The sequence below is a fragment of the Sphaeramia orbicularis genome, chromosome 12 (assembly GCF_902148855.1).
Source record: "Sphaeramia orbicularis chromosome 12, fSphaOr1.1, whole genome shotgun sequence".
Classification (NCBI taxonomy): domain Eukaryota; kingdom Metazoa; phylum Chordata; class Actinopteri; order Kurtiformes; family Apogonidae; genus Sphaeramia; species Sphaeramia orbicularis.
This window is the reverse complement of record NC_043968.1, coordinates 35,468,337-35,492,441: the sequence shown is the minus strand read 5'-3', so window position 1 is coordinate 35,492,441 and position 24,105 is coordinate 35,468,337. Positions and strand designations below refer to the sequence as shown.

The window sequence follows — 24,105 nt, the reverse complement described above, 5'->3', positions numbered from 1 at the left end:
ACTTATAGAGAAGTGTCTTTTTAATCTGTTCTTGTATTTTAGTCTATCCTTTTGCTTTTTATTCTTCTGTATGACATTGTTTTAATTGTACAGCTGTTTTATGTTTTTAATCTATTCTTGTATTTTCCTTTTATTTTTGTTTTTTCCCCTGTAAGACGCTTTGGAAAAAAGCATCTGCCAAATACAAAAGTGTAAATGTAAATGTAAGTGTTACTGTTTCCACTGAACTGCAGGTAGCCTTTGCTGTATGTTTGTGTGTTAGGAGAAAGAGAATGAAGAAAACCCAATGAAAGTGAGAAGAAGGGGAAAAAAAAGTATCACGTTGAGACAAATGCAGGAGATAATGAGATGAGAACCAGCGATGGCTTAAACACACACAGTTAAACGGCATATTGGCAGTCTGAGAGTCAGCATGAGGGGAGGATCAATGGAGGCAGAAAAGAGGAAAATCTGAGGAGTGTGTAAGAAAGAGGAGACGAAAAACTCACACCCCCATATTGGCTCCTTGATTTATGACTGTGTGTGTGTGTGTGTGTGTGTGTGTGAGTGCTGACCTTCACAGTTAGGTAGATGCAAAGTAATTTAATGTTGAGCTCTGAATAGGAAGGGATGTTTTTTTCTCTATTAATGCGAAGCTCATGGGAATAACTGTGTGTTTGTGTGTGTGCGTGTGTGTGTGTGTGTGTGTGCAGTTTGAGTATGACAAGCAGCAGGAGGTGAATGTATCCTTCCATATCAAAGACAGAGACACTGAGAGGAAGATTGACAGCACACTGACAGGTTAGTCGGTCTCACACACAAATCACATTAGAGGTAGAGCGATGTAAACACATCCATTCATTTCTCCAGATCAATTCCAGCAGCATTATTCCAATTTGTTCTAACCACTTCTTGTCCTCATCCTTCTTCCCTCTCCCTTTTCTTCCCTCCTTCTCTTTCACCCTCTTGTTCTTCTCCGTTTTCTCTTTCGGCTCCTCCATCATTTTCATCCTTTCTTTTCTTTTCTTTTCTTCCTCAGTGGTGCTCTATAACTGCTCAGTGAAAAGAGAGGACTGCAGTCTGTGTAAACATGCTGACTCTAAGTATCACTGTGTTTGGTGTGCCACCTCTCAAACCTGTGTTTACCGAGATCTTTGCCTGTCGCCACAGCCGGCACAGTGTCCCAACCCAGAAATCACAGACGTAAGCCATTAAAACCTTCCATCATCCATTACAACACAGCAAACATTTTAGACCCTTTTAATAATCTGATGATGAATGAATGAATGAATTATTAAAGTGAGTTTTTTTTTTTACAAATGATAATAGGAGAACAAACATATATTTGCAGTTTTTCCTCTCGCTTTTTAGAGCAGCTACATGGGAATTCTGCTGTCAGTTTTCATGTCTAAACTCAGAAGAAATATGTCTGTGAACACACTGTAAGATGTTGGCAGATACTAAAACATATTGTTTGTAGATTCACATGTGGCTGCTTTATGAATGAACTTCCATGTGTTTTTTGTGTCACACAGTCGGAATAGATAAACTATGTATTTTGGAGATGCATGTAAGGATTTTATGTTCACCATAAGTTGTAGAATCCATCATCTTTAGCTTAAATTCTAGGCTCTCACTATTTACACAGCTCTTCAAAAGCAGATAGTTTCTCAGTCAGTCACCCTTCTATAATGTTTGGACACTGGTTTCCCCTCCTGCTGCAGATCATCCCTCGGTTCGGCCCTCTGAACGGTCGCATCGCGGTGACCATCAAAGGCTCAAACATGGGAATAAAGAAGGAAGACATCAAAAAGATCACAGTGGCTGGAGTGGACTGTGTTCACCAGGAGGACAGATACTCCGTCTCCACCAGGTAATCTGACAGCGGACACATTAACATGCAGACGGGAGTCCGACTGTTGTCTTCACACATTAAGGTCTTATTCAGGGGCTGCTCTTTACATGAGCCTTTGACAGCCTACTGCCATTAATTAATTATAACAGATTACTGAATATTACATCTTCCTTTCTGGGAAAAAAAACCCCTGTTTGACATTGATTGCAGGTGGAGTCGACATTAGATCATGTTCTCTGCACATTACCCTTCCTTTCCTTGCCGCTGTCGCTGTGTGCACAGTGAACGCCTCATTACTTCAGGCCATTGACTGTTTATAAGATGATGGTCGACAAATCATCCGTCATTATGTTTTATGTATTCCACCGCGCAGTCTGGAAATGTGATGATGTGCATGGTTGCAAGAGGAAAGTTACCTAAGGGGCCATAAAAGTAGGAGCTCGTCTGAGTCTAATTTGAGGTTAATCTGAACCTCCCTCTGCATTTATTTCTGTTGTAAGTCCCATCCTTTGTCTACATCCACAGTGTGGTGTGCGAGATCGGTCCAGCAAAACGAGATCCGCCATCTGATGTGCCGTTTGAACCCAGAAACCAAGGAGCAGTAACTGTACAAGTGGAGGGAGGGAGAACGGGAACATCACGGGTCATTTTTACTTATCGGGTAAGTCTGTTCTGTAGACCCCTCTAATTTCACACATATTTACCCTCGAGCTGTCTGAAAAAATAGAGGACTGGCTGAAAAAGCGTTGTTATTGTAGATTTCCGAAGCCTTATATTATCCATAAAATTAAAAACAAAAAAAACCACGCCCATCAGTAGCATTATTCCAGAAACCATAATGACTCTTGGGGACGCAATGACTCAATATTTCTATAGAGAAGTTGTCATTTCTTGAGTGGAAATCAGATGGAGCCAGGGTTTTTACTCCTCGGCCAAGGGGTATTGTAATAGTTTTGTCGTCTGTCTGTCCATTCAACAGCATAATTGCATTATCTGACGAATGCATTGACATGTCTGCACCACATTTATACTGTGGATGCATCTTGGCATGGAGCAGAAGAATATTGAAAATAGGTGACCTTGACCTGCTTTTTCATGGTCAAATATCCTTGTGCAGTTATAATATCTGAGTACTTTTACATATAAGTATGTATGTAATAAGTTTTACACAAAGACAATCTAATCTAAATTATAGGTCAGTAACTTTCAACAGAACACTATATTTGGCTGCGGGGGATTAAAAGTGCACAGCACATTATGTTTGTAACCAGCATCTAGTGGCCACCAGTGGTATTACACTTATATACCAATATACACTAATATACATCCACAGTGGCTCCATTTTGATTTCCCTTAAATCAGACAAATTCAATAGATGCTTTTATAAATGTTTTTCTGTCCATGTCTGCTTGTTGACACATTGATACATTTGTGTGTAACTTACAGTAGGACTAAATGTTTTCTCACCTCCTGGACCCACATGTATGGTCATTTGTGACTTATCTGCATTATTTTGGATATTTTGCAAAACTTCTTTGTTTTTTCTCAATGATTAGAATCCACATATAAACACCATTTTAGGCCTTTGTAAAACAAGATTCAAATAGATTATAATGAAACAAAACAAAGCAGGAAAATACTCATTTAGAAAAATCTTCACATTAGTGTAGGCAGAGCATTGGAGGTTGATGTTGATTTTTATAGGCCCACATAATAATTATTATATTAATAGATGACAGCCTGCACCTCCTCCAAAAGATTTTAACATTGGAAACATATTACGCATGTATGAAATCAATTATTAACTTGATTAGAAATGGGATAACTGTTCCTGTTAAGGTGGATTCTTTTAATAAACAAGCAGCTGTCTCTTTAAGGGAGATATTTTTTTTAGTGTGACATCAAATTAGTCTTGCTTCTCTGATGTTAAAATACTGCATAGTCAGTAGCACCTTATGCATCCTGTATGCATGTATTTTCCGAAAGCATTACTGATTAGTAATTAAAAATGTATGGCTTTATTTCTTTCTTTGAGTCCTTAAATTATCTTCATCCTACTGCGGGAACACTTAAAAAGGTTTAGGAATCCGGAGACACCAAAGTTTCTGAGGCAACACAGAACAATGTGTGACACAGCTGCTTCAAACCCTGGAGATCAAATCCCAAAAACATTAAACGCTTCATTCAAAAGTAAAAGCGTACATCCTTCCTCTTGTGTGCTGCAGCAAAATCAGCTCCCTAAAGAAGCAGCCATGAAGGAAAAGCATAAAAATATCCACTTTTACAAACTTACTGCTGCATAAAACCTGTTAGAACTTCCAGCGGTTTTTATCAGAGAAACTTGATCAAAATACAAATTCTACCTGCTAATCAGTTTGTATTGATTAAGCATAGTTGTTTAATTTATATATGATTTACTATTTTATTTTTCCATTGAGCTGAAAAAAAGCTAATCTGTACGAACTGCTGAGACCAAAATGACTAATTTACTTCGGCAGTGGTGCTTCTTTGTCTGTGAGCTCTCCTAACTCAGTGAGTCCTGATTTGTTTTTCTTCCTGTTGAAACAGAAAACATAATTTAACTCTAGGGAAATCATAACAATAAACTGCATCAATAATGAAAATAATAAAAATTTAATTGCACACGTTTGAGAATGAATATTTGGTGGTTTTGCTCAGAAAAAAAGGATTTATATTTAGATTTTTTCCAACTAGAGGAATTTCTCAATAGGCAACTTATAAATTCTGGAAAGCATATTCTTTCATTTTCATTCACTGATAAATTCAGAATCACAGATGCTTTGTTGAGTGCAGACACAGAGTATTTTTTATCTGTTGTGAAACTTTTTAGTCTGATTTCTCGTTTCTTGATACCAGAGTCAAAATAGACCTGGCTGTACTTGTTTCTCTCACAGACCAAATATATTTCCGTGGCAGCTACCTCCTGTGCTGCTGTTTTGTTTGTGTATAACTTCCAACCAGGCAGAGATGTTCTGAGTTTGTCTTATTTATTCTTGTGTTTGCGGCTCTCTAAGCCAGAACAGCAAGATCAAATCTGAAACACCAACAAACTAAATTCAAGCATCTGCATAACAAGCTTATGCTACACTGATTTACAAAAACAGTGCTGTATTTCTTCAGTTTGGATTCCAAATTACAATTCTGTTGTCCTGTGTGGATGAGAGCCGCAGTCGGAACAATTAGGTTTTTGGTTTGTCCATCTATCTGATTTTCAGGATTGTGATGTCTCAGATATTTCTTCAGATTTGGGACAAACATTCAGATGGTTAGATTTTGGAGGTCGGATGTCAAAAGTCAAAGTCACTGTGACTTCAAAAAACATGCTTTTGGAAATAACTTAAGAATATATTACATTGTTAATCACAACAAAATGTCACCAAATGTGATTAATTTTGTTATGAGGCTTTGTATCCAGTGCTGCAAACTTTGATGCATTTTTTCAAGTGCCTGCCATCAAATTTAGCGACGGGAATCAAACATGTTTCTGAATCTCCACTGACTGTTCAGTGATTGGAGGAGAGTAAATTTAGTCAACCAATCAGCAGCCAGAAAGACATGTGAATGAGCTGTGATTCATTCATTCATTCCTTTTACTTTCCATTTGCTCTAGACTTGTAATTATTAGTGGAGGTCAGCGATATGGCCAAAATATTCTATTTTGATTTGTGTTATTGTTACTGTTAAAGACGATTTATGATTTTAGTCAATTGTTTTCTGACTCTGTGAACCAAAACACTCTTTCCTCTCTAGAACTATATCCCATCTATGACTTTAGAAACACTTTCACATGTAATATATTATATGAAGTAAACAGGTTGTATCGAATTTATGTTGGCCAAGAAAGGTCTCTAGAGGACTAATCTCGATTTTGGATGTTTGTTTGTTTTTTTACAGTTTTCATAAAGCCAAACCCAGACTAATCAAATATAGTTTTATATATATTGCCCAGTCCTACATATTCAGATATTTCACAAAATATAAAAAATTTAAAAATTAATATTGCATGACAGAATCTAGTGACATGTAGAGACTTGAAACATTTTATTTCCAAAAGGTCCTCATTGTAATATAATGCTCTAAAAAGACATTTATTCAACATGACATTTTAGTCAAAAATAGCATATTTCTCTCTGTAAATTATTCACTGGAATCTAACAATCATACCTTTACTGACTTCCTACAACATCCTCACTACATGCATTATTTGAGTTCTGACAGACATGGATGCTTCAAGCTGACATTTGACTGGTTGGCAGAAGCGTGCGACTGCAAGGCGGTAATTCTAGATTCCTTCCAATCAAGCACAAACATCATTCACACACCACGCTCAACTGCTGCGTCTTAATTCTCCAGACAGATTGACTTCTTAAATTTAAAGCTGCTTCATCCTCCAGTGTGGCTGAGAATTAATATCCTCTCTTGTTTTGTTTGTCATGCTGTCAGCTCAGTATAAAACTATGCAGTGCAAACAGGAAACCAACCAGCTGGTGCGTTTCTGCAGGCTCCATCTCCTTTATCAATATTCTTCAAGCACTCTGTGTTCATATAACTCCCCTACAGAGAAGTTCTACAGTGGTGCTGAATTTCCGGTTTACACTTGTTAGTTATAACTCATGGCGCTGAAGTAGTCTTTGGAAAATGTAGTTTTCATGTGATCAAAGCGTTTGCACTTGAAGGACAGCAGGTAGAATGTAATGAACTCAGTTAAAGTTTAGCTAGTTTTATTTTCCTCTAGGTTTTAGTTTTCTGTGTGATGTGCACAATTTTTTAAATCTGTGGAAATTTGAATATTTTCATTCCAGAATTCAACAAAGTGCTCACTTCTTCCCTTTGAAAGCTGCTACTAAGTATGAATTCAAAATTGGTTGTTATATTCTAACATGTCAGCTTTCGGGATAACAGATCAAAATAACCTCATAACATCGGTAATATTTGTGTGTCTGTCTTAAGGTTTAAGAGGAACACAGTAGTCATGGATTTTTATGAAATTCTAATATGAGAAAAAAAAGAAATATTTGTATATGTAAAACACTGAGTACAATAATCAATTCCATTTTTTAGATGCTTGATATTTTCTGAAGGATAACTTGTATTTTCACATTTTCTAAGACAGTACAATTTCCTTTATCTTGTTTCTATGAACTATATGTCACATGGTTATATTTGCTTGTAACTAGATATTGTATCAGTATAAACACATATATTATGGCTGACAGTCTTTCATACAGACTACAAATTTCCATCAAAGCAGTGACAACCATAACCACAACCATTAGTGCATCTCACTGATTTAACATCTATAGGGCACAGAGTTGTTTTAGCTGAAATAAATGCATTGATAAAACTAGAAGCACTCGGAGAGCGCAGACCTCCACCAAGGCTGATCAGTGGCCCCCCCCGTGGGCCCCCCCACGCCAAGGAGGTTATGTTTTTGCCAGGGTTTGTTTGTCTGTCTGTCTGTTTGTTTGTCCGTTAGTGTGCAACATAACTCAAAAAGTTATGGACAGATTTTGATGAAATTTTCTGGTTTGTGCCCCCCCCCGTGGGCCCCCCCACCCCCGATCACCACCAAAATTTAATCATTTCTTCCTTATCCCATTTCCAACAAACCCTGAAAATTTCATCCAAATCTGTCCATAACTTTTTGAGTTATGTTGCACACTAACGGACAGACAAACAAACAAACAAACCCTGGCAAAAACATAACCTCCTTGGCGGAGGTAATAATCTGAAAATATGATCTACACTATAGGATGTTGTCTAATCACATTTCTTTTCTCTGTCCAGGACCCCAAACCGGACTCTGTTGAACCAGCAAAGGGTCCAGCAGCTGGTGGAACCGTCATCACCATCCAAGGAGAAGATCTGGACACTGCGACTAAAGATGACATTGCCGTCACAGTGGGCGGAGTCTCATGTGAAGTGTAAGTAACGCATGTGTTAATATGGAAGAAGCAGAGATCACTTTATTTACATTGTTTCAGGCCATGTATACATGTAGCTAGGTATTTATAGAAACAGATATTTTATCATCTCCATTTTCAATAACACACACATCAGATCATTTTCAGAAAAGTCATTTATACGAACCTGCAGAGATACACTGTAGAGCACTATCCTGGTGTTAGGGTTAGCATAAACAAAGGTAAAAAAGCACGCTGCAAAAAAAGAGGTGTCTAACAACAAGATAGAAACTCTATATCTGAGGAGAAAGGCACTCAAAACAAGTGAAATATCTGTAAATGCAGAAAGATTTCTTGAATTAAGATTGTTAAATCTAGAAATAAGCATGTCTACAGGTGTTTGAACACTTAAAATAAGAAATGAACTCATAAGACATGATACATTATCTAACACATCTAGATCTGAGTTTTTTATCTTGGTACAAAGCAAATAATTTGCAGAGCAGATACCCTGCTACATGTAAACGTGGCATCAATCAGGTGAAAGTCCCACCTCACCGTTATTGACCTTGAGGGAAAATTGAACCGAAGCATTCCAGTCATCATTGTACATACACAGGGAGCAGTGGGAAGCCTCTGAAGGCACCCATAGACCAGCTTTAGATCTACAGCTGTACCTTGGTCAAGGACACTGACAAGAAAAATTAACATGTGTTTCTCATAGTTATATGTATCAATATGTTACCTCCTGTCATTTCCTATCAAGCCTCTGGTCCGCTGTTGTGTGCACTAACTCTTTGGTCTTTTCCAGGTAAAGTTACAAAAGTTACTTCGTATATTCCTAGATATACTGGATAATTAATTCTTTATTTGTTTACAAAATAACATTTTGTATAGTGACTTTATTTTAACATTATTTAATATTTAACAGTGATTATTAGATCGTTGTGAGTTCAAAACCTACATCAGCTGTAGATATGAATAAAACAGAGTTGTTTATTGCTGTGTGTCAGCCCTGAAATAAACTGGTAACATATTTAGAGTGTACCCCACCTTCGCCTGGTGTCATCTGGGATAGGTTCCACCCCCCACGACCCTCTGGAGAATGAATTGGTCACAAAAAATGAATGAATGAACATTATTTTCTATTCATAAATGAAATGTTATTGATATTACATGTCTGTGGATTTAGGGTTTTATAGGAATTGGTGTTTATTAAAGGCTGCTAAAACCCCACCATTTAAAACAAGTACATATCGGTTAATTCTCCTATCGGTGCCAGTGAGCACGGTGTTGGTGAAGATCTGGAGTTGGTCCCCGAGTGTCTGCAATGGCAGTTCACTGCTCCTAATGTGCACTATGTGCTAATGCAGATGTTAGGTACTGTGTGTGTATTAGGATGGTAAAATGCAGTGACTGAATTTCCCTACAGGTCAATATCAAGGTTTATTTATATAGCACATTTAAAAACAGACACTACTTCCCCAAAGTGCTGTACATAATCATAAACAGAATATAGCAGTAAAATACAAGAAATAGAATAAAACAATACTGACACATGGTTCATGCGTTAAAATTTTAAAACAATAAATATAAACATTAAAAACAATAATTTAAAACTCTAAGGTAAGTCAAATGTCCAGCTCAGCTCTTATTAAAAGTCAGAGCAAAAAAAGTGATTTTTTTTTTCATTTTTTTCCATTTCATTTCATTTCATTTATTTCATTCATGGATGTGCATTTCATTAGCAGACATTCAATAATCATCAGGTGAACAAACATTTACACACTCGTGCTCGAAAAGGAACAGGATGAAGAAAAGCTTATATTTCCTGCCCCCTTCTAAATAATAATAGCCTTAATAGTTAGGGATACACAACTAGCTATAAAGTCATACTGTATAAAGTCAGACAAACCAAGCAAAATACATCCAAGGATAATGCAAAATGAATACAAAACCAAGTGCAAAACTACATGTCCAGAAAGTACAAAACAAACAAAACATAGGTAAACATATACTTGACCAAATGATGCAAAACTATTACGATATCAGACCAAAATAAGCAAATAAATATGTCACAAGATGCAAAACAAATACGAAGCGAAATGTAAAAACTTATAACTGTTCAAATAATCTCATTGTTCTGTCTTTATACACTTTTTTCAGTCGGAATATGTTTTTACAGTCCTTCAGCTCATTATAAAGAGAATTTCAGAGTTTAACACCAACCACTGATATACACATCTGCTTCAAAGCTGTCTGTGCACACTGGTGCTTGAAATGACCTTTCCTTTTAAGTTTTAAGCAGCAATTTGAAACTCTCAACAGAAGTAGCAGCTCTAATGTTCAGGGGGGAGAGAGTTCCAAAGTTTAGGGCCAGCAACCGCAAAAGCCCTGTCCCCTCTGGTCTTCAGTTTAGACCCAGGACAATCCAGGAGCAGCTGGTCAGCAGACCTAAGAGCCTTGACCGGAGAGTGCAAAGTTAGCATTTCAGATAAATAGGAAGGTGCAAGTGTGTGCAGGGATGTATAAACAGAGTAAAATTTAAAACTTGATTCTAGAATCAACAGGCAACCAGTGGAGAGAGAACAGTACAGGTGTGATGTGTTCCTGGTGCCGAGTCCCTGTGAACATGTGTGCAGCAGCATTTTGGACTAGGTGTAGTCTATGGATTGCATACTGGTCGAGGCCATAATAAAGCAAATTACAGTAGTCCAAATAATATTACTACTACTACTACTACTACTAATAATAATAATAATAACTTTATTTATATAGCACCTTTAAAAACGGAGTTTACAAAGTGCTTTGACAGACAAGGCAAAAGTGCACAACAGCAGAATAAAAACATAGCAAACGACACAACACAATAAAACAGATGAATATAGCAAGCACAAAAACATAACTAACTTTGATTGTATTGTAGTGGAGAGGGCAGAAATAACATAACTTGATGCTGTCAAATCAGTGCGGAATGAAGGAGTGGAATAAAACAACATCATGTATGTCAATATAAATGAAGAACCAAAACTGGGTAAAATTAAATATTCAACATTAAAACATTAAATTGAGATGTTACCAGAGCATGCACAACTTACAGGGATAATAGAGCAACATAACCCTTATTTTTTTACCCTCAAAAACCAGAAGTACTAAATGCCTGTGGTCACTCTTGTCTTTCTCCTTCTCAGACTTTCGTTTGGGACAGAGATCACCTGTAAGACTGGCAGGTACCGTGGACAGAAGGTTCCCTCTGACGCACTGACGGTGAGCGTTAAATATGGTAAAAACACCACCAAAGATGTCCCATCGGCCTACCAGTACTCTGAAAACCCAAAGATCACAGATTACAACCCTAAGGACAGCTTCGTATGGTGCGTATGATACACTTCTGTAGATCACCTGTGTTTTTAAATTATGATGAGTTATTGTAAGAAATAAGCAGCGTTGTATTAAATAATATAATAAACTTGATCTTCAAACATATGATATTAAATAAAGTAAGTAAATTATTAAGTGTTCAGTGAAGTTAACTTGATTCTGCTGTTGGAAAATCTTTGATCAAAGTGAAAACTTACTTTGAAGCCGAGGCATTTTTTTATTTATTTTTTATTTAATCAATCTGCCACACAGCTTAAAATTTTTAGCAGTGAATGATTCAATGTGGGGGGAAAAATCGATTTTTTTTTTCTCAAAGTAATTCCAACTTCGACTTTCAGAGAAATGTATAGTAGAAATAAGTATCTTTTAAAATGGAAATGTAAGTACTGCAAAGTGTGTTTTAGGATGTTATAAATGTTTCTGTTAAATGCAGTGGCGGTCGGAGGATCGTGGTGAATGGAAGCGGTTTTGACTTGATCCAGAGAGCTACCATGAAAGTGCTGATCTCTTCTGATGAGTTTTCACAGAACACCACGTCTGTAGAGGTAGGAGCGACAGGTTTTCACTTTGAGACTTGAGTATAGTGTTAAGAGAAGGCATTTAGTTATGTCTCAGCTCAGTGTTGAATGAGTCATTTGTCAGAAGTTTAAGATTCTTTAATATTAGTGTCAGTGCCATCACTACTATTACACACATTAACTCACTGTATAAAACATGCCAAAATATCCAATGATTGTAATCATAATCATAATGATAAATTATTAAAATTCAGGATTAAGCAGGACACAACTGCAATGGGCACTGCTACCATTATAGGCTACACAGAATATATTAGCACAGGGGTGTCAAACATGTGGCCCGGGGGCCAAAACCGGCTCGCCAAAGGGTCCAATCCGGCCCACGGGATGAATTAGTGAAACACAAAAATTACACTGAAGATATTAACAATCAAGGATGTCAAAATAAGTTTAGTTCAATTCCATCTGAAGTGGGTCAGACCAGCAAAATACTATCATAATAAAGTGTAAATAACAAAAACCACATATTTTTCTCTTTGTTTTAGTGTAACAAAAAAAGTAAAATTACACAAAAATGTTAACATTTACAGACTAGCCTTTTACAAAAAATGTGAAAAACCTGAACAAATATGAACAATCTGAAATATCCTAAGAGATTTAAGAGTAATTGTACCAATGTTCTGTCTGTTATTAAATGTTTTGTGTATTTGTAGATCCACTGTGATCTGTACGTTGTAATGAACATGTGAAAATGAGAAGCTGAGGCCAAATAATGGCATAAACTGTTAAAATTGCACTTTTTTTCTTAATAAATTTCATTTTGGTCATGGTTCATGTTTTTCCATATTTTTTTAAAGAATAGTTTGTAGATGTAGAAATTTTGATAGTATAATCTTACTTTTTTCACTTTAAAACGTAGAAATTAGACATACAGATTTTGGAATTGATATGATTTATGTATTATTCTGGTATTATTTTAATGATCCGGCCCACTGCAGGTTATATTGGGCTTTATGTGGCCCCTGAACTAACATGAGTTTGACACCCCTATATTGGCATATACTGTGCAGCATAATTCTCTGTTTATTAAAATATTCTGTAGGTGAAAATATTCATCACTGGACTTTTCTGTGTGATGCTGAGGTTCAGGACGTCTTTATGTAGTTCTTCTGATTCCAGTTTTCAGCAGCATTTTTTTAAATTTTACTTTAGAGTCCTGAACTACTTGTTTAAGTTCTGGTACCATGACTACTACCCAAAAGACTACTCAGCTTTAGTTCAAGTTTAGGGTTAAAAGATCATGGTTTGGAATAAAATAGACTCTCTCACATAATTGTATGTTAGGGCTCGTTTATGTTTGACATTAAATACAGATATAGCTCAGATCATCTTATTCATTTTTCTTTCATCCACATTTCTGCACATCTTCATAAGCCTGCATACATCATGACTATGGGAGACACACCAGAAACTGGAAAAAAATAAATAAATAACTGAGTCAGTGTAGCAAGTAGTTGAAACCAGCAGGATCTCTGGTGAAACAGTGACCCCCACCATTTAGAACACTGCCTCCAGTTGTGCCTCTGCTCATCATTTATATGATCACGCCTCCTACACTACAATGTTTGTTTTTGTTTTTGTTGTTGTTCGAGAGCCATCAAATATTTTTTACTGGTTTATATTCAAGCCAACCTAAAGAACATATGAAAGTCCTGTAAGTGAGCAGTGACGGTTACATCATGTGAAATAGATCATTTTCCTTATGCGCATAGAGAGAGCATAAACAAGCCTGTAGCTGCTGGGTGTAAATATCCCAGTTGGATATGGACACAGACTGGTGTGACAAGGTTACGCTTCCAAATATATATGTAGTGCTGGTTTTCCTCTTAGTACTCAGCACACTTTTCCATGCTTCATTATGTACAGTGTAAAGGTGGGTTTCAATAGGGTCCCCAGTTAGAAAAACACTTTAATTTTATTAACACTGGCAAAACATTTTATAACTTTCTAACCTTTGGTTTACTGTTAAAATGACTAACAACAACATTAACCCATACATACATAGAGTTATTGAAGCGTCCGTTAAAACTATAATATCTGCAATTATTACTCCAAAGTAGCTGCTCTAAAGTACAGTAAGTTACCACATGGGTTGTTTGATTAATATTTTCTTCTACATTATCAGATAATTGGTATTATCACTTATGTTACATTTTAGAATCTGTTTTTTCTAAATAAATAGTATGTTATGTTAATGGAGAGAGGCTTTTGAACACTATGGTTCTTTTTTTTCTTTCTTTTTTTTTTTTTTTCCATTAAAGTTGTGTTTAAGCAAACTGTCAACTATAATATTTGTAAGTCACTCAAAAGAATCCAATTAGACACGTTATTTGTTTCCCACTCCTCAGTTTTATCGTAATTCATGTGTGAAAGAGTTCAATCAGACAGGACAGGAGATATTGCAGTATTTTGTTACACTGAATACTTCCCCTCTAGTACTGATCAGCTGAGTACATCATGTGTATATGATATGACCCAATCAGGTAATAATGTTAATTTGTGTGGTGTTTTTTTCTATCTTGAATACTTTAAAGGTAGTGTTTTTAGACTCTGTAAGCAACTGTTTAAGCTACCCCCAGCTGCCATCAGAGGATGTTAAAGTGATCACAGTGTGCATATGTGCTGCAGCTGAAGTATGTAAATATAAAGTGGAAGCACTTCTGCATTCAGTGTTTTGTTTGTGGTGAATCACACCAGATGTAAAGTCAAGTGATTCCATATTTTCAGCGCAGATGTAACTTTTCTTAAGGTTTCTTCTCTGCTCTTACTCTGCGCCTCCCCACTGAGCCTCCCCCTCCTTGTTCCCGGTTCAGACAGCAGCTTTTGATGAAGCAGCGATAAAACGACTTCACCTCCTCTCCCCTGCAGTGATTCTTTCCTAAGAGACTGTGTCACTCAAAGCTGTTCAGCAGTGAAATAGGAGCAGTGTCTTTTCTCAGTGTTTCACACAGAACCAGTGCCAGTTCAAGCTGCAAACCGTTGTACACTGAGCCAATGTCGTTGTGCTTTCATTAAAAGTCAGGTTGTGTCGCTGCCGTCCACCTTTGATTTGAAATTGTTTGACTGATTACACATTTGTTGTGGAGGTGATCACTATAATTCTGTGTTTGTGTTTCAGAAATCTGAGCTGAATCTAAACATGTCCTTTGAGGCAAAGTCCTAGCAAGTGCAGAGCAATTTTATTATCAACTCTATTGTTATTCACATAAAAAAGCACTAGGAGCAACAGTTTGCAAAGGAAGGCACACACATGAATAAAAACAAGAAAATGATCTATAAATCATAATACAGGTGCAAAAGGTATAATATTATGGCTTCAAAACTGACAGAACTATAGATATACAGTAGATAGATATGCCGTGGCCTAGAAGGCTGGAGAGTTGGCTTGTGACTGAAGGGAGAGTTGTTGGCTGATGTACCCTTGAGCAAGGCACTAAATCCCCCATTTGCTTCCCAGGCACCTTTTATGGCAAGCCCCCTGCTGCTAGTATGCAGTGTGTAATGCATGCATGTGATGGATAGTGATGGGTTAAATGCAGAGGGCTGGTTTCAGTGTGTGGTGCATGTCTATGTGTGTGAACCCTACTGACAAATACAGGTTTTCTTCAGCTTAGATATAACTAACAGATGAAATATCATCAGCATTTGAAAATATCAGATCAATCACAAAGTTTGGGTTGAAACTGCAGCTTGAAACAGGAGTCACTGCAGAAGTAGTGTATAAGTGTAATACTTTATTAAATACTATAGAAATTGGACTGGAATTTCTCTTTAGAAATCTTAAACCGATAAAGTCTCAGTCATGCATTTCTAATCCTCTAATGTGCGGATGGTGGTTGTTTTGTAATGAAATGTTTTTATGACTTTATGGATACTAGGTCTTAATATCAGCAGCATGAGCTTTGACTAACAGTTTGCTCACCTGTTGAATCTTTCTGAATTTCTGCTCAGTGAGTAAAAAAGGACCAATAGTTCTACTGTATTAGTTGGTAAGATTTTACACTATAGAGTAGTTACAAAAATTTTGACCTTTTTTTTTTTTTTTTTTTAACAAATCCTTGGATAAATTTGGGTACATTTGTTAATGTTAGCATGAATTTATATAAATATTCAGTGTTGCCTTCTAGTTGGTCTGCTTATTTTACATTAAGGAAAGTGTTCACATTTAGCAAATAGCTGAAATTACTTGGTGATGTTTAATGTAACATTTCCTAATTAGCAGCATGGTTGATGATATTTAATAATTTTGGAGTAGCTTCACATCACAGATTTGGAAATCTTGAGTATTTGGGGGATTCATAAGGTTTAAAACATTATAAAAACTGACAATAAAACAGAGTAATATCCAACATTTTTGTCAGCAACTTTACAGAGGTCTCCTTTATAGTTGTGGTTTATGGAGAAAATGGGCAGCAGGGGTCTTCAGCTGCACCACTGCGAGTAGTCACTGTCTGGCAACAGTCCTGAGTGGAGTCCTGAGACTGTATTTGGTTTTGGAACTGATGTTTTAAAGCCAGTAGCCTTGTTGCTGTTGTGGTGGAAAAATTTACTTTTTATATTTTATACTCTTTATATTTTATACTTTTAATATAATCTTTAATACTGTTAGTATATCTTCTTTTAATGCTGAATCATTATTCATTATGTGTGATGTTTACCACTCTGTAACACCCCTGACTCGGGAACGGAGTTCTTACCTTGAGTTAAAACCCAAACACCTAAATGTCTGGATATGTGATGGTGCCTGCATGCTAGATATTATTTAAACAAGGTAAGGGGTAAGAGGCCAATATGGCCTCTTACCCCCCGGAACCGGAAGGACTGGTATGGAGTGGTATGATTAACATATGGGGTTGTCATTTGGGTGTCACCATTGGGGGGTTGGATTTGTGGTCTATATAATCTTTAATATTTTCATGGTTAATCAGACTTCACTTACAGAGTTTCTCTGTGATTGACTTCTCAATAAATGCATTTATTTATTTTAACTCTAACTTTCTCTCCTCCTCTTTGTGTGTGGGTTATCAGTTGAACATTTCCACAACATTGTGTTGACTTTTTGGAACAGAAGTGACCATATTTGGACAAAAGGGGCAGAGCTGCCTTAACAGAAGGGACAGAGGTGCTAGTTTAGTAAAAACAAATAAAAAGCCTCAAACATTATGTAAAAAAGTCATTTTACAGACTTGTTAGAGAAATGTTAGGACTAAGACTTGTCTTATCGGTTCTATTCACATGCACTGAGACCTGAGTGTGTACCTATGACTTCTCTTACTTTACTGCATTTTACCTGTAAAAGCCTAGGAAATTAACTTTTTAGATGAGAGCTAATTCATGGGCTAGAAATGTTGGAGTATTGATCGGATGGCAATATTGTACTTTTTTTTTTTTTTTACATAAACTGTCCTATCTGCCTTTCTGTATTTTGATCAATGAAAATGGTGCACCCTCCAATTTTACATATATACTCCAGACACTGAATGAAGGTCTAATAGATGATAAGTGAGAGGATATGAAGGACTCTTAGATTTTTATTCAAGTGCTGTGACACACGTCACTCATTTAAAGTTGGTATCCAGAGACTTTTTTCGTATTCAGTACAAAGAAACATTGAACCACAAAGAAGAAAACCTTGTGCCTCAGTGGAATCAGCATTTTTAAATTGTCCTCTGTTTTCTCAGGTGATCACAGTGTTTCTCCTTTTATTTTCAGTACACCCAGGAGGCTGTGAGTAAAACTGACACAATCCTCCAGTTCGACTCTCCGGCTGTGAACGGCTCCGTCGACATTCAATTATTCAGAACGTTCCTGCAGCTTGACAACGTGAACGAGGAGCTGAAGAGTTTCGACTACCATCCTGACCCCAGCTTCAACAAGTTGGCCAAGAACGTCATCACTGAGACCAGCATCATCATTGTGACTGTGAGGGCACGGGCCTAAATTTATTCTTTGAATTCCATCTTTATTTTGTGTCTTCCTCATCTCTTAATGCATACTTGTTCTCGCTTCTTGTCAGGGGCGAGGTTTTTCTAAAGCGATGACAGCCAAAGAGGCCCAGGCGTTTGTTGGAGATGCCTCCTGTCATGTGAACATACTGCAGGTACAAACTAACACACAGAGGAGAGTGCACAGTGCAGAAAAAAATCACTTTTCTCTAACTCTTTATTTAATCTTTTGTCTTCAAAAAACTGCAGACTCTGGCATTATGATAGATTTACACAGGTTTGTGGAACAGTACCTTTGATTAAATGTAGGATACCAGAGTGAACTTATTCCTGTCTGAAGCTTACATTAGTTCAACTGAAAAGTGTTTGTTTAAATGTAAGTCTGGCAGGAACATTTACTTTGTTGTCACTAACAACGGAAATGTAATGGAGAAAAAAAAAACTTTTGAAGAGTGCTACTTGTTTTCTTGTTGGTAGTCTGACCTTCCTGTGAAGATAATCTCTTCAATCACACAATTATCTGTTGAGTGTTTAGAGAGAGGCAGAAATGAAATGAGCACAGTCTTTTACTTTGCTTCCAAAGCTGCATTTTTAACTGCACATTACATCGATTTGTCATAGTAGTAGTTCCTATAGCTATTTGGGGTCAGGACCTAAACATATCAAAACAATGAAGAAGTTAGTGAGCAAAATGTTGCTGTAGGTGTAGTAGGATTTGTTTGTAAAGAGACAAAAGACAAAGTATACAAGTTCATTATATCAAGTAAAATTAATGCTAAGGTCAAGTACATTTATATCCCAACTATACATGGTGCAATAAGTATCCTAGTATCATGGTGTTGTAGTATACTGTTAACATTTCATTACTCTCTGGGAGTTTTTAGGTGTGTATTGTATGTTTTTAGATCTCTGAGTAGAGAACACAACTTTTTTCATCTAAGTTTTAATTTGTACTGCATCTCTGTGTAACTATATTGAACTTTCTGGATGAGCTGAGAATGTAGCTTCCTTAAGTGTGTCTCAATTAAAATACTAAGTTCAGTATAGGCCAGTATAATTTCACTCATTACCACCCATCCATTAATCACACATATGGTCGATCTAGATGACCCAATTAACCTACTGCTTATCTTTGGATGTAACGTACACAGACACAGGATGATGCAAGTCCACTCTACATCTATTATATGTCCATGTAAAGCAGACTCAGAACATGGCCTTTTGCCAGGTCCATTACAATAGCTAATGTTGACTATTGGAGCAGTAGAGGGACAGAAGGAATGAGAGATTAGATTTTGGTTGAAAAAACTACAGATTTATACAGATAGTTGGTTTTTTAAAAGGTAGATGTATACAATGTGGATCCCTTTTCTTTCATATGTTAGAGATCTAAATTTCCCCACTATCCCTGATTGATTAGTTTCGTCTTTTGTATTCATATATGTGGCCGTTCCCCCAATGGACTGGAATGAGCTAAATCTAATTTACTCCTGTACATGTAGGAGCCTCAGACTATGTGCGTAATGAGGCACCTTAACCCTTTCATGCATGAATTATGAAAAAAAGCATCTAGATTTAGATCATCTAGATTTTTAGATTCATTTTATTACCCAAAATTTGGCTAAAGCTGAAATGTATTTTGATTTTTTTTTTTAATAAATGGTTTTATTAAGAAGATATTTAACCTCCTGAGACCCAGGAAAGTACAAGATTTGGCTTTTTTTTAAATTAAATAATTGCCTATATTGGAAACATCATGATGCAACAGTTTTTTTTCAGATACATTTTTTTATTTTTTTATAGAATGTCCTTTATGATGGACAGGTTTTTTTTTTTTTTTTTTTTTTTTTTGTTTGTTTGTTTTGTACAAAGCTATGAAACTCTTTATAGCTGGGTCTTATGAGGTTAACTTCATGAGATTAGAGCATTCCAAATTCTAAAACTAAGATGATCCTTTTTTCATTGTATTGCTGAGGGTCTATAGAGACTGCTCCCATGTGGTCTGGAGAATATTGCCTTTATAACCCTTTGGAAAGTGAGTTAATCTATGTGTCCACAAATATGGACATCATGCATGAAAGGGTTAAACACAGAGATGGACCATGTTTACACTGATTGACCTCCATAGGATCGTATAATTGTATTTTATAATGTCGAGGTACTGTTTGCTTGTTGTCTGTTTCATTCTTTGTTGAGGTTGTTTTATTTTGTTTTTATATATTGCTGTCACTTAGGTTACTAACTTCATATCTTTTCACATACAAAGGTATGTTGTAGGCCTATATATGTAACCTGTGACTGAAAAAAAACCTCTATAAAATAAGTTGGAAAAAATTAATGAACTAGAAGCACTCGGAGAGCGCAGACCTCCACCAAGGCTGATCAGTGGGCCCCCCCGTGGGCCCCCCCCACCCCCGATCACCACCTAAATTTAATCATTTCTTCCTTATCCCATTTCCAACAAACCCTGAAAATTTCATCCAAATCTGTCCATAACTTTTTGAGTTATGTTGCACACTAACGGACAGACAAACAAACAAACAGACAGACAAACAAACAAACCCTGGCAAAAACATAACCTCCTTGGCGGAGGTAATAAAAGGTAGATGCAATGACAGTACTATGGACCAGGAAAAGCCAACCATCTTATTGACCAGTGTCATCCTGTCCCACTCTGAAAAAATGTAGATATTGAAAATATGTAATGCATATATGCAGTTGAACACTTTCATTTTACTAAAAACATGGTCAACCTTGAGTAAATAGTCATAGTATAGAAAGTAATAAATACCATAATAAATATAAATTACGGAATGTCAATTTCAAATTAATCAATAAATGAATGAATATCAAACTAAGAGTAAAAACAATCTATATAGGAAGCACTTTTATCCTTTGAACTATGTATTATTTTCTCTCAAAGTCTATTTTCCATTTGAGAAGCCTAATACTATCCACTATCTGCCCCAAGTACAGTCAATATTGATAGTTGGGAAAATGCCCGTATAAATGTTGAGTGATCAAGCGAGTGATGGATGACGATGATGATGACGATGATGGATGATGTAGACAAATGAGACCACTCTTTGCTTAGTAATAGAATTAGTTAATGTCAACAAATTATTTTCTCCCAGCTGACAGCACACTTTGTAAGGGAAGTTGAAACTTCAGAAATACACCACATCTGGTTGATGGGTTGTAAAGCTTTCCTGCCTCTTTCATTCAGCCTCTATATTAATCGTATCAGAATGTCTCAGCATTTCATAATAGTTAACAAAGAGCATTCCTATATGTCTCCTGTACTTGTGTCGATGCCATACAGGACGATAAGTTGATCCTGGAGGCTCCATCATCTCAGCCCAGAGCCAGATCCAAACGCCAGCGCAGAGACACAACCAATGACCTCCTGGACTTAGTGGTAAAAACACACACACCATAACATGCATAACCATCAACCTAGTCTTGTGATGATTAATGCTACTGGGACTTTATGAGCATTTTGTCCAAGTAAACTGTTTATCACAATATGTGTCATATATTTTAACCCATGAAGACCCAGTGTTACTTTTGTGGCAGTTCCCAAAATAATTTGTCTCTCTATTTAACCTTTAAGTGATGTATCTCAATTTATTCAAATATTATCCACTGTATTTTGTGTTCTTCAGGGAAAATCATGCATTTTTCAATATTTAACTTACTGATCATGTAGGTGTTCATAAACCCTCAGATTAAAGTTGAGGGTTGTTGTCAGACACAGAGGCAACTGAAGAAAAAAGGGATATCAATAAAGATATCAGTAACTGAATGTAGAAACAAGTCTCCATCCACTGTCATTGATCCAACTCCATGGGTTTTGCTGGTGAATCAATGATGTAGAAGATGACGGTGTTTCCATGGTAACTACGGAGCCTCTGAACGTCCAAATGGGTCATATCTGATGACCACGAAAAGATGACAAACTGCGGTTTGCACCAGTTACTTACATGTATTGATACAATTAGTGGATCAGAAGTTATTAAACATTTTAGATTTTGGTCACCAGTAACTATTTGGGTCTTCATGGGTTAATGCTTGACATCATTTCTCAGTTGCGTTTTACTGAATTTATTACTATACAGGGTGGGGAAGCAAAATTTACAATATTTTGAGGCAGGGATTGAAAGACAGTGTATGACCAATTAGTTTATTGAAAGTCATGAGAATTTATTTGCCACAAGAAAATTTACATAATAGAAAATGTTTTTATTCTGTGTCCTCCTTCTTTCTCAATAACTGCCTTCACACGCTTCCTGAAACTTGCACAAGTGTTCCTCAAATATTCGGGTGACAACTTCTCCCATTCTTCTTTAATAGTATCTTCCAGACTTTCTCGTAATAGTTTTGCTCATAGTCATTCTCTTCTTTACATTATAAACAGTCTTTATGGACACTCCAACTATTTTTGAAATCTCCTTTGGTGTGACGAGTGCATTCGGCAAATCACACACTCTTTGACGTTTGCTTTCCTGATTACTCATATGGGCAAAAGTTTCTGAAAAGGTATGGATAATAGTGTTAGGTATGATTATGACATCAATATATGTTTTGTTTCAAAACAATTGACACAGTGCCTGCTGAGAAAAAACAACTAAATGTTCATTGTAAATTTTGCTTCCCCACCCTGTATTATAGAAGAATGACTGTAATTTCAGTCAATAACTGTAGAAATGTGTTGTTTAACTCTTTAAGTGCCAGACAGTTAAGGGGCTAATACGCCTTAAAAGTGCCACAGAATTTGGCCGTTTTTCAGTATTTCGCGTCGTTTTTATAATATTTGAAGAATCCTGCAGGAAACCGCTCGGTAACATCCGACCGATTGCTGATTAGATCCAAAACGCACCGGACGCAGCCGATTCATTATTGATCGTAATTTGCATAATTCATAATAATAATAATAATAATAATAATAATCTTTATTTATATAGCACTTTTCATACATTAAAAACTGTAGCACAAAGTGCTTTACATATCAGTTTAAAAATCAGTACCACCCCCCCACCCACTCCCACCCGCACACACACACACATATACATGCAAACCCACAAGCTCACACATACTTAAGAAGACTGACTGAGCACGGGTAGACCAGAACAAAAATGTACAAGTAAAAGTAAAACATCAATTTAGGAGGTGCTGTCTCAGGGAGCCATCCGCACCAGGAGGCAGCCGCCGACCCCGGCGACCAGGCACCAGCAACACAGCCCCGCATCCCAACTAGTGGGAGAGGGCCAACTGGGACCCCCACCCACCAGAAAGGAGCGGACCCCAGTGAGAGAAGGCGCCACAGCCCCCGGAGTCCACAGCCGCCCCCCGGCATGGAGGGCTCCCTCTGATGAAACACCGGAGAATAAGAAACATTAAAAAGATATAAAAATATTATTCGGTCGCGTGACCTCAAATTCCCGTCTGCTTGGTCTCAAAAGGGGGACACAGAAAGAACGTCATCGAAATGTGAGAAAGAAATGGGGGTGGATGGTTTGTTTGTACACAAATGTGGCGTGTTCTCCAAAGCCGATCTGATCGGCCCGTGGCACTTTACAGGTTGTTTTCGTAAAGCCGATTTAATCGGCCCATGGCACTGAAAGTGTCAAAGTGGTCATTTCTGTCTCAGAATCTTCCACACATTCAAAAGTACTAAATAAATGGGCCTGAAATTTTGGAGGACATGGTTCTTAATAGTCTGAGAAGCATCAGATGTTTTCTTTGAGTCTGAAATTCAGATGTATTGAAATGTTGTCTCTGCAGGTGAAGTTTGGTCATGGAGAGTGGTTGGTGGGTTCAGTCTACTACGCCAGAAAAGACGACATCCCCCTGGCTATAATAATCCCTTCAGTTATTGTACCAATGCTGCTCTTCATCGCCGTCTCAGTCTACTGCTACAGGTTCAGTGAACAGACAAATTACACACAAAAATACAAATGTGTTTTGTGTTGTCCTAACATGGTAAATGTATATTTTGGTGTGTTTGGTGCTGACAGGAGGAAGAGTCAGCAGGCAGAGCGGGAGTATGAGAAAGTAAAACACCAGTTGGAGAATCTGGAAGAAAGTGTAAGAGATCGCTGCAAGAAAGAGTTCACAGGTACATGCACAAAGAAAACATATAAAAGTACCACTGACTTTAAAATTTATTCTTCCCACATTTGTTTCATCACATCCTAAAGTAACATCCTCACACTTCCCGTCAGCTAACTGTTGTGTTGTGCAAGTCAATGAGGGTTGTGTGGAACATAACTTTTTCATTAACTGTGGAATGAAAGGATGTATTAAAATTACAGGGGGAAAAAAAACACCAGAATTTTGAACTATACACCTTCATTCTGCAGCTTTCTCCTTTAGTCCAAATGTGAGGACTGAATATAAACATAGAACCTGATGCTGTTTCATGCTGTTTGGGAAAAGTGAAG

At 36.9% G+C, this 24,105-nt stretch overlaps 1 protein-coding gene across 1 annotated transcript in view; it reads left to right on the top strand.

The window, feature by feature from the left end:
- Positions 1-24,105, top strand: part of plxnb2a.1 (plexin b2a, tandem duplicate 1) — a 245,321-nt gene that overhangs the window by 198,685 nt on the left and 22,531 nt on the right. The window contains exons 17-28 of the mRNA XM_030149192.1: positions 693-780; positions 1,019-1,182; positions 1,704-1,852; positions 2,360-2,495; positions 7,643-7,779; positions 10,950-11,132; positions 11,573-11,684; positions 17,430-17,639; positions 17,734-17,817; positions 20,985-21,080; positions 23,447-23,583; positions 23,680-23,780. Of these exons, the coding sequence (XP_030005052.1) occupies positions 693-780; positions 1,019-1,182; positions 1,704-1,852; positions 2,360-2,495; positions 7,643-7,779; positions 10,950-11,132; positions 11,573-11,684; positions 17,430-17,639; positions 17,734-17,817; positions 20,985-21,080; positions 23,447-23,583; positions 23,680-23,780 (1,597 nt within the window). The remainder of the gene's footprint in view (positions 1-692; positions 781-1,018; positions 1,183-1,703; positions 1,853-2,359; positions 2,496-7,642; positions 7,780-10,949; positions 11,133-11,572; positions 11,685-17,429; positions 17,640-17,733; positions 17,818-20,984; positions 21,081-23,446; positions 23,584-23,679; positions 23,781-24,105) is intronic.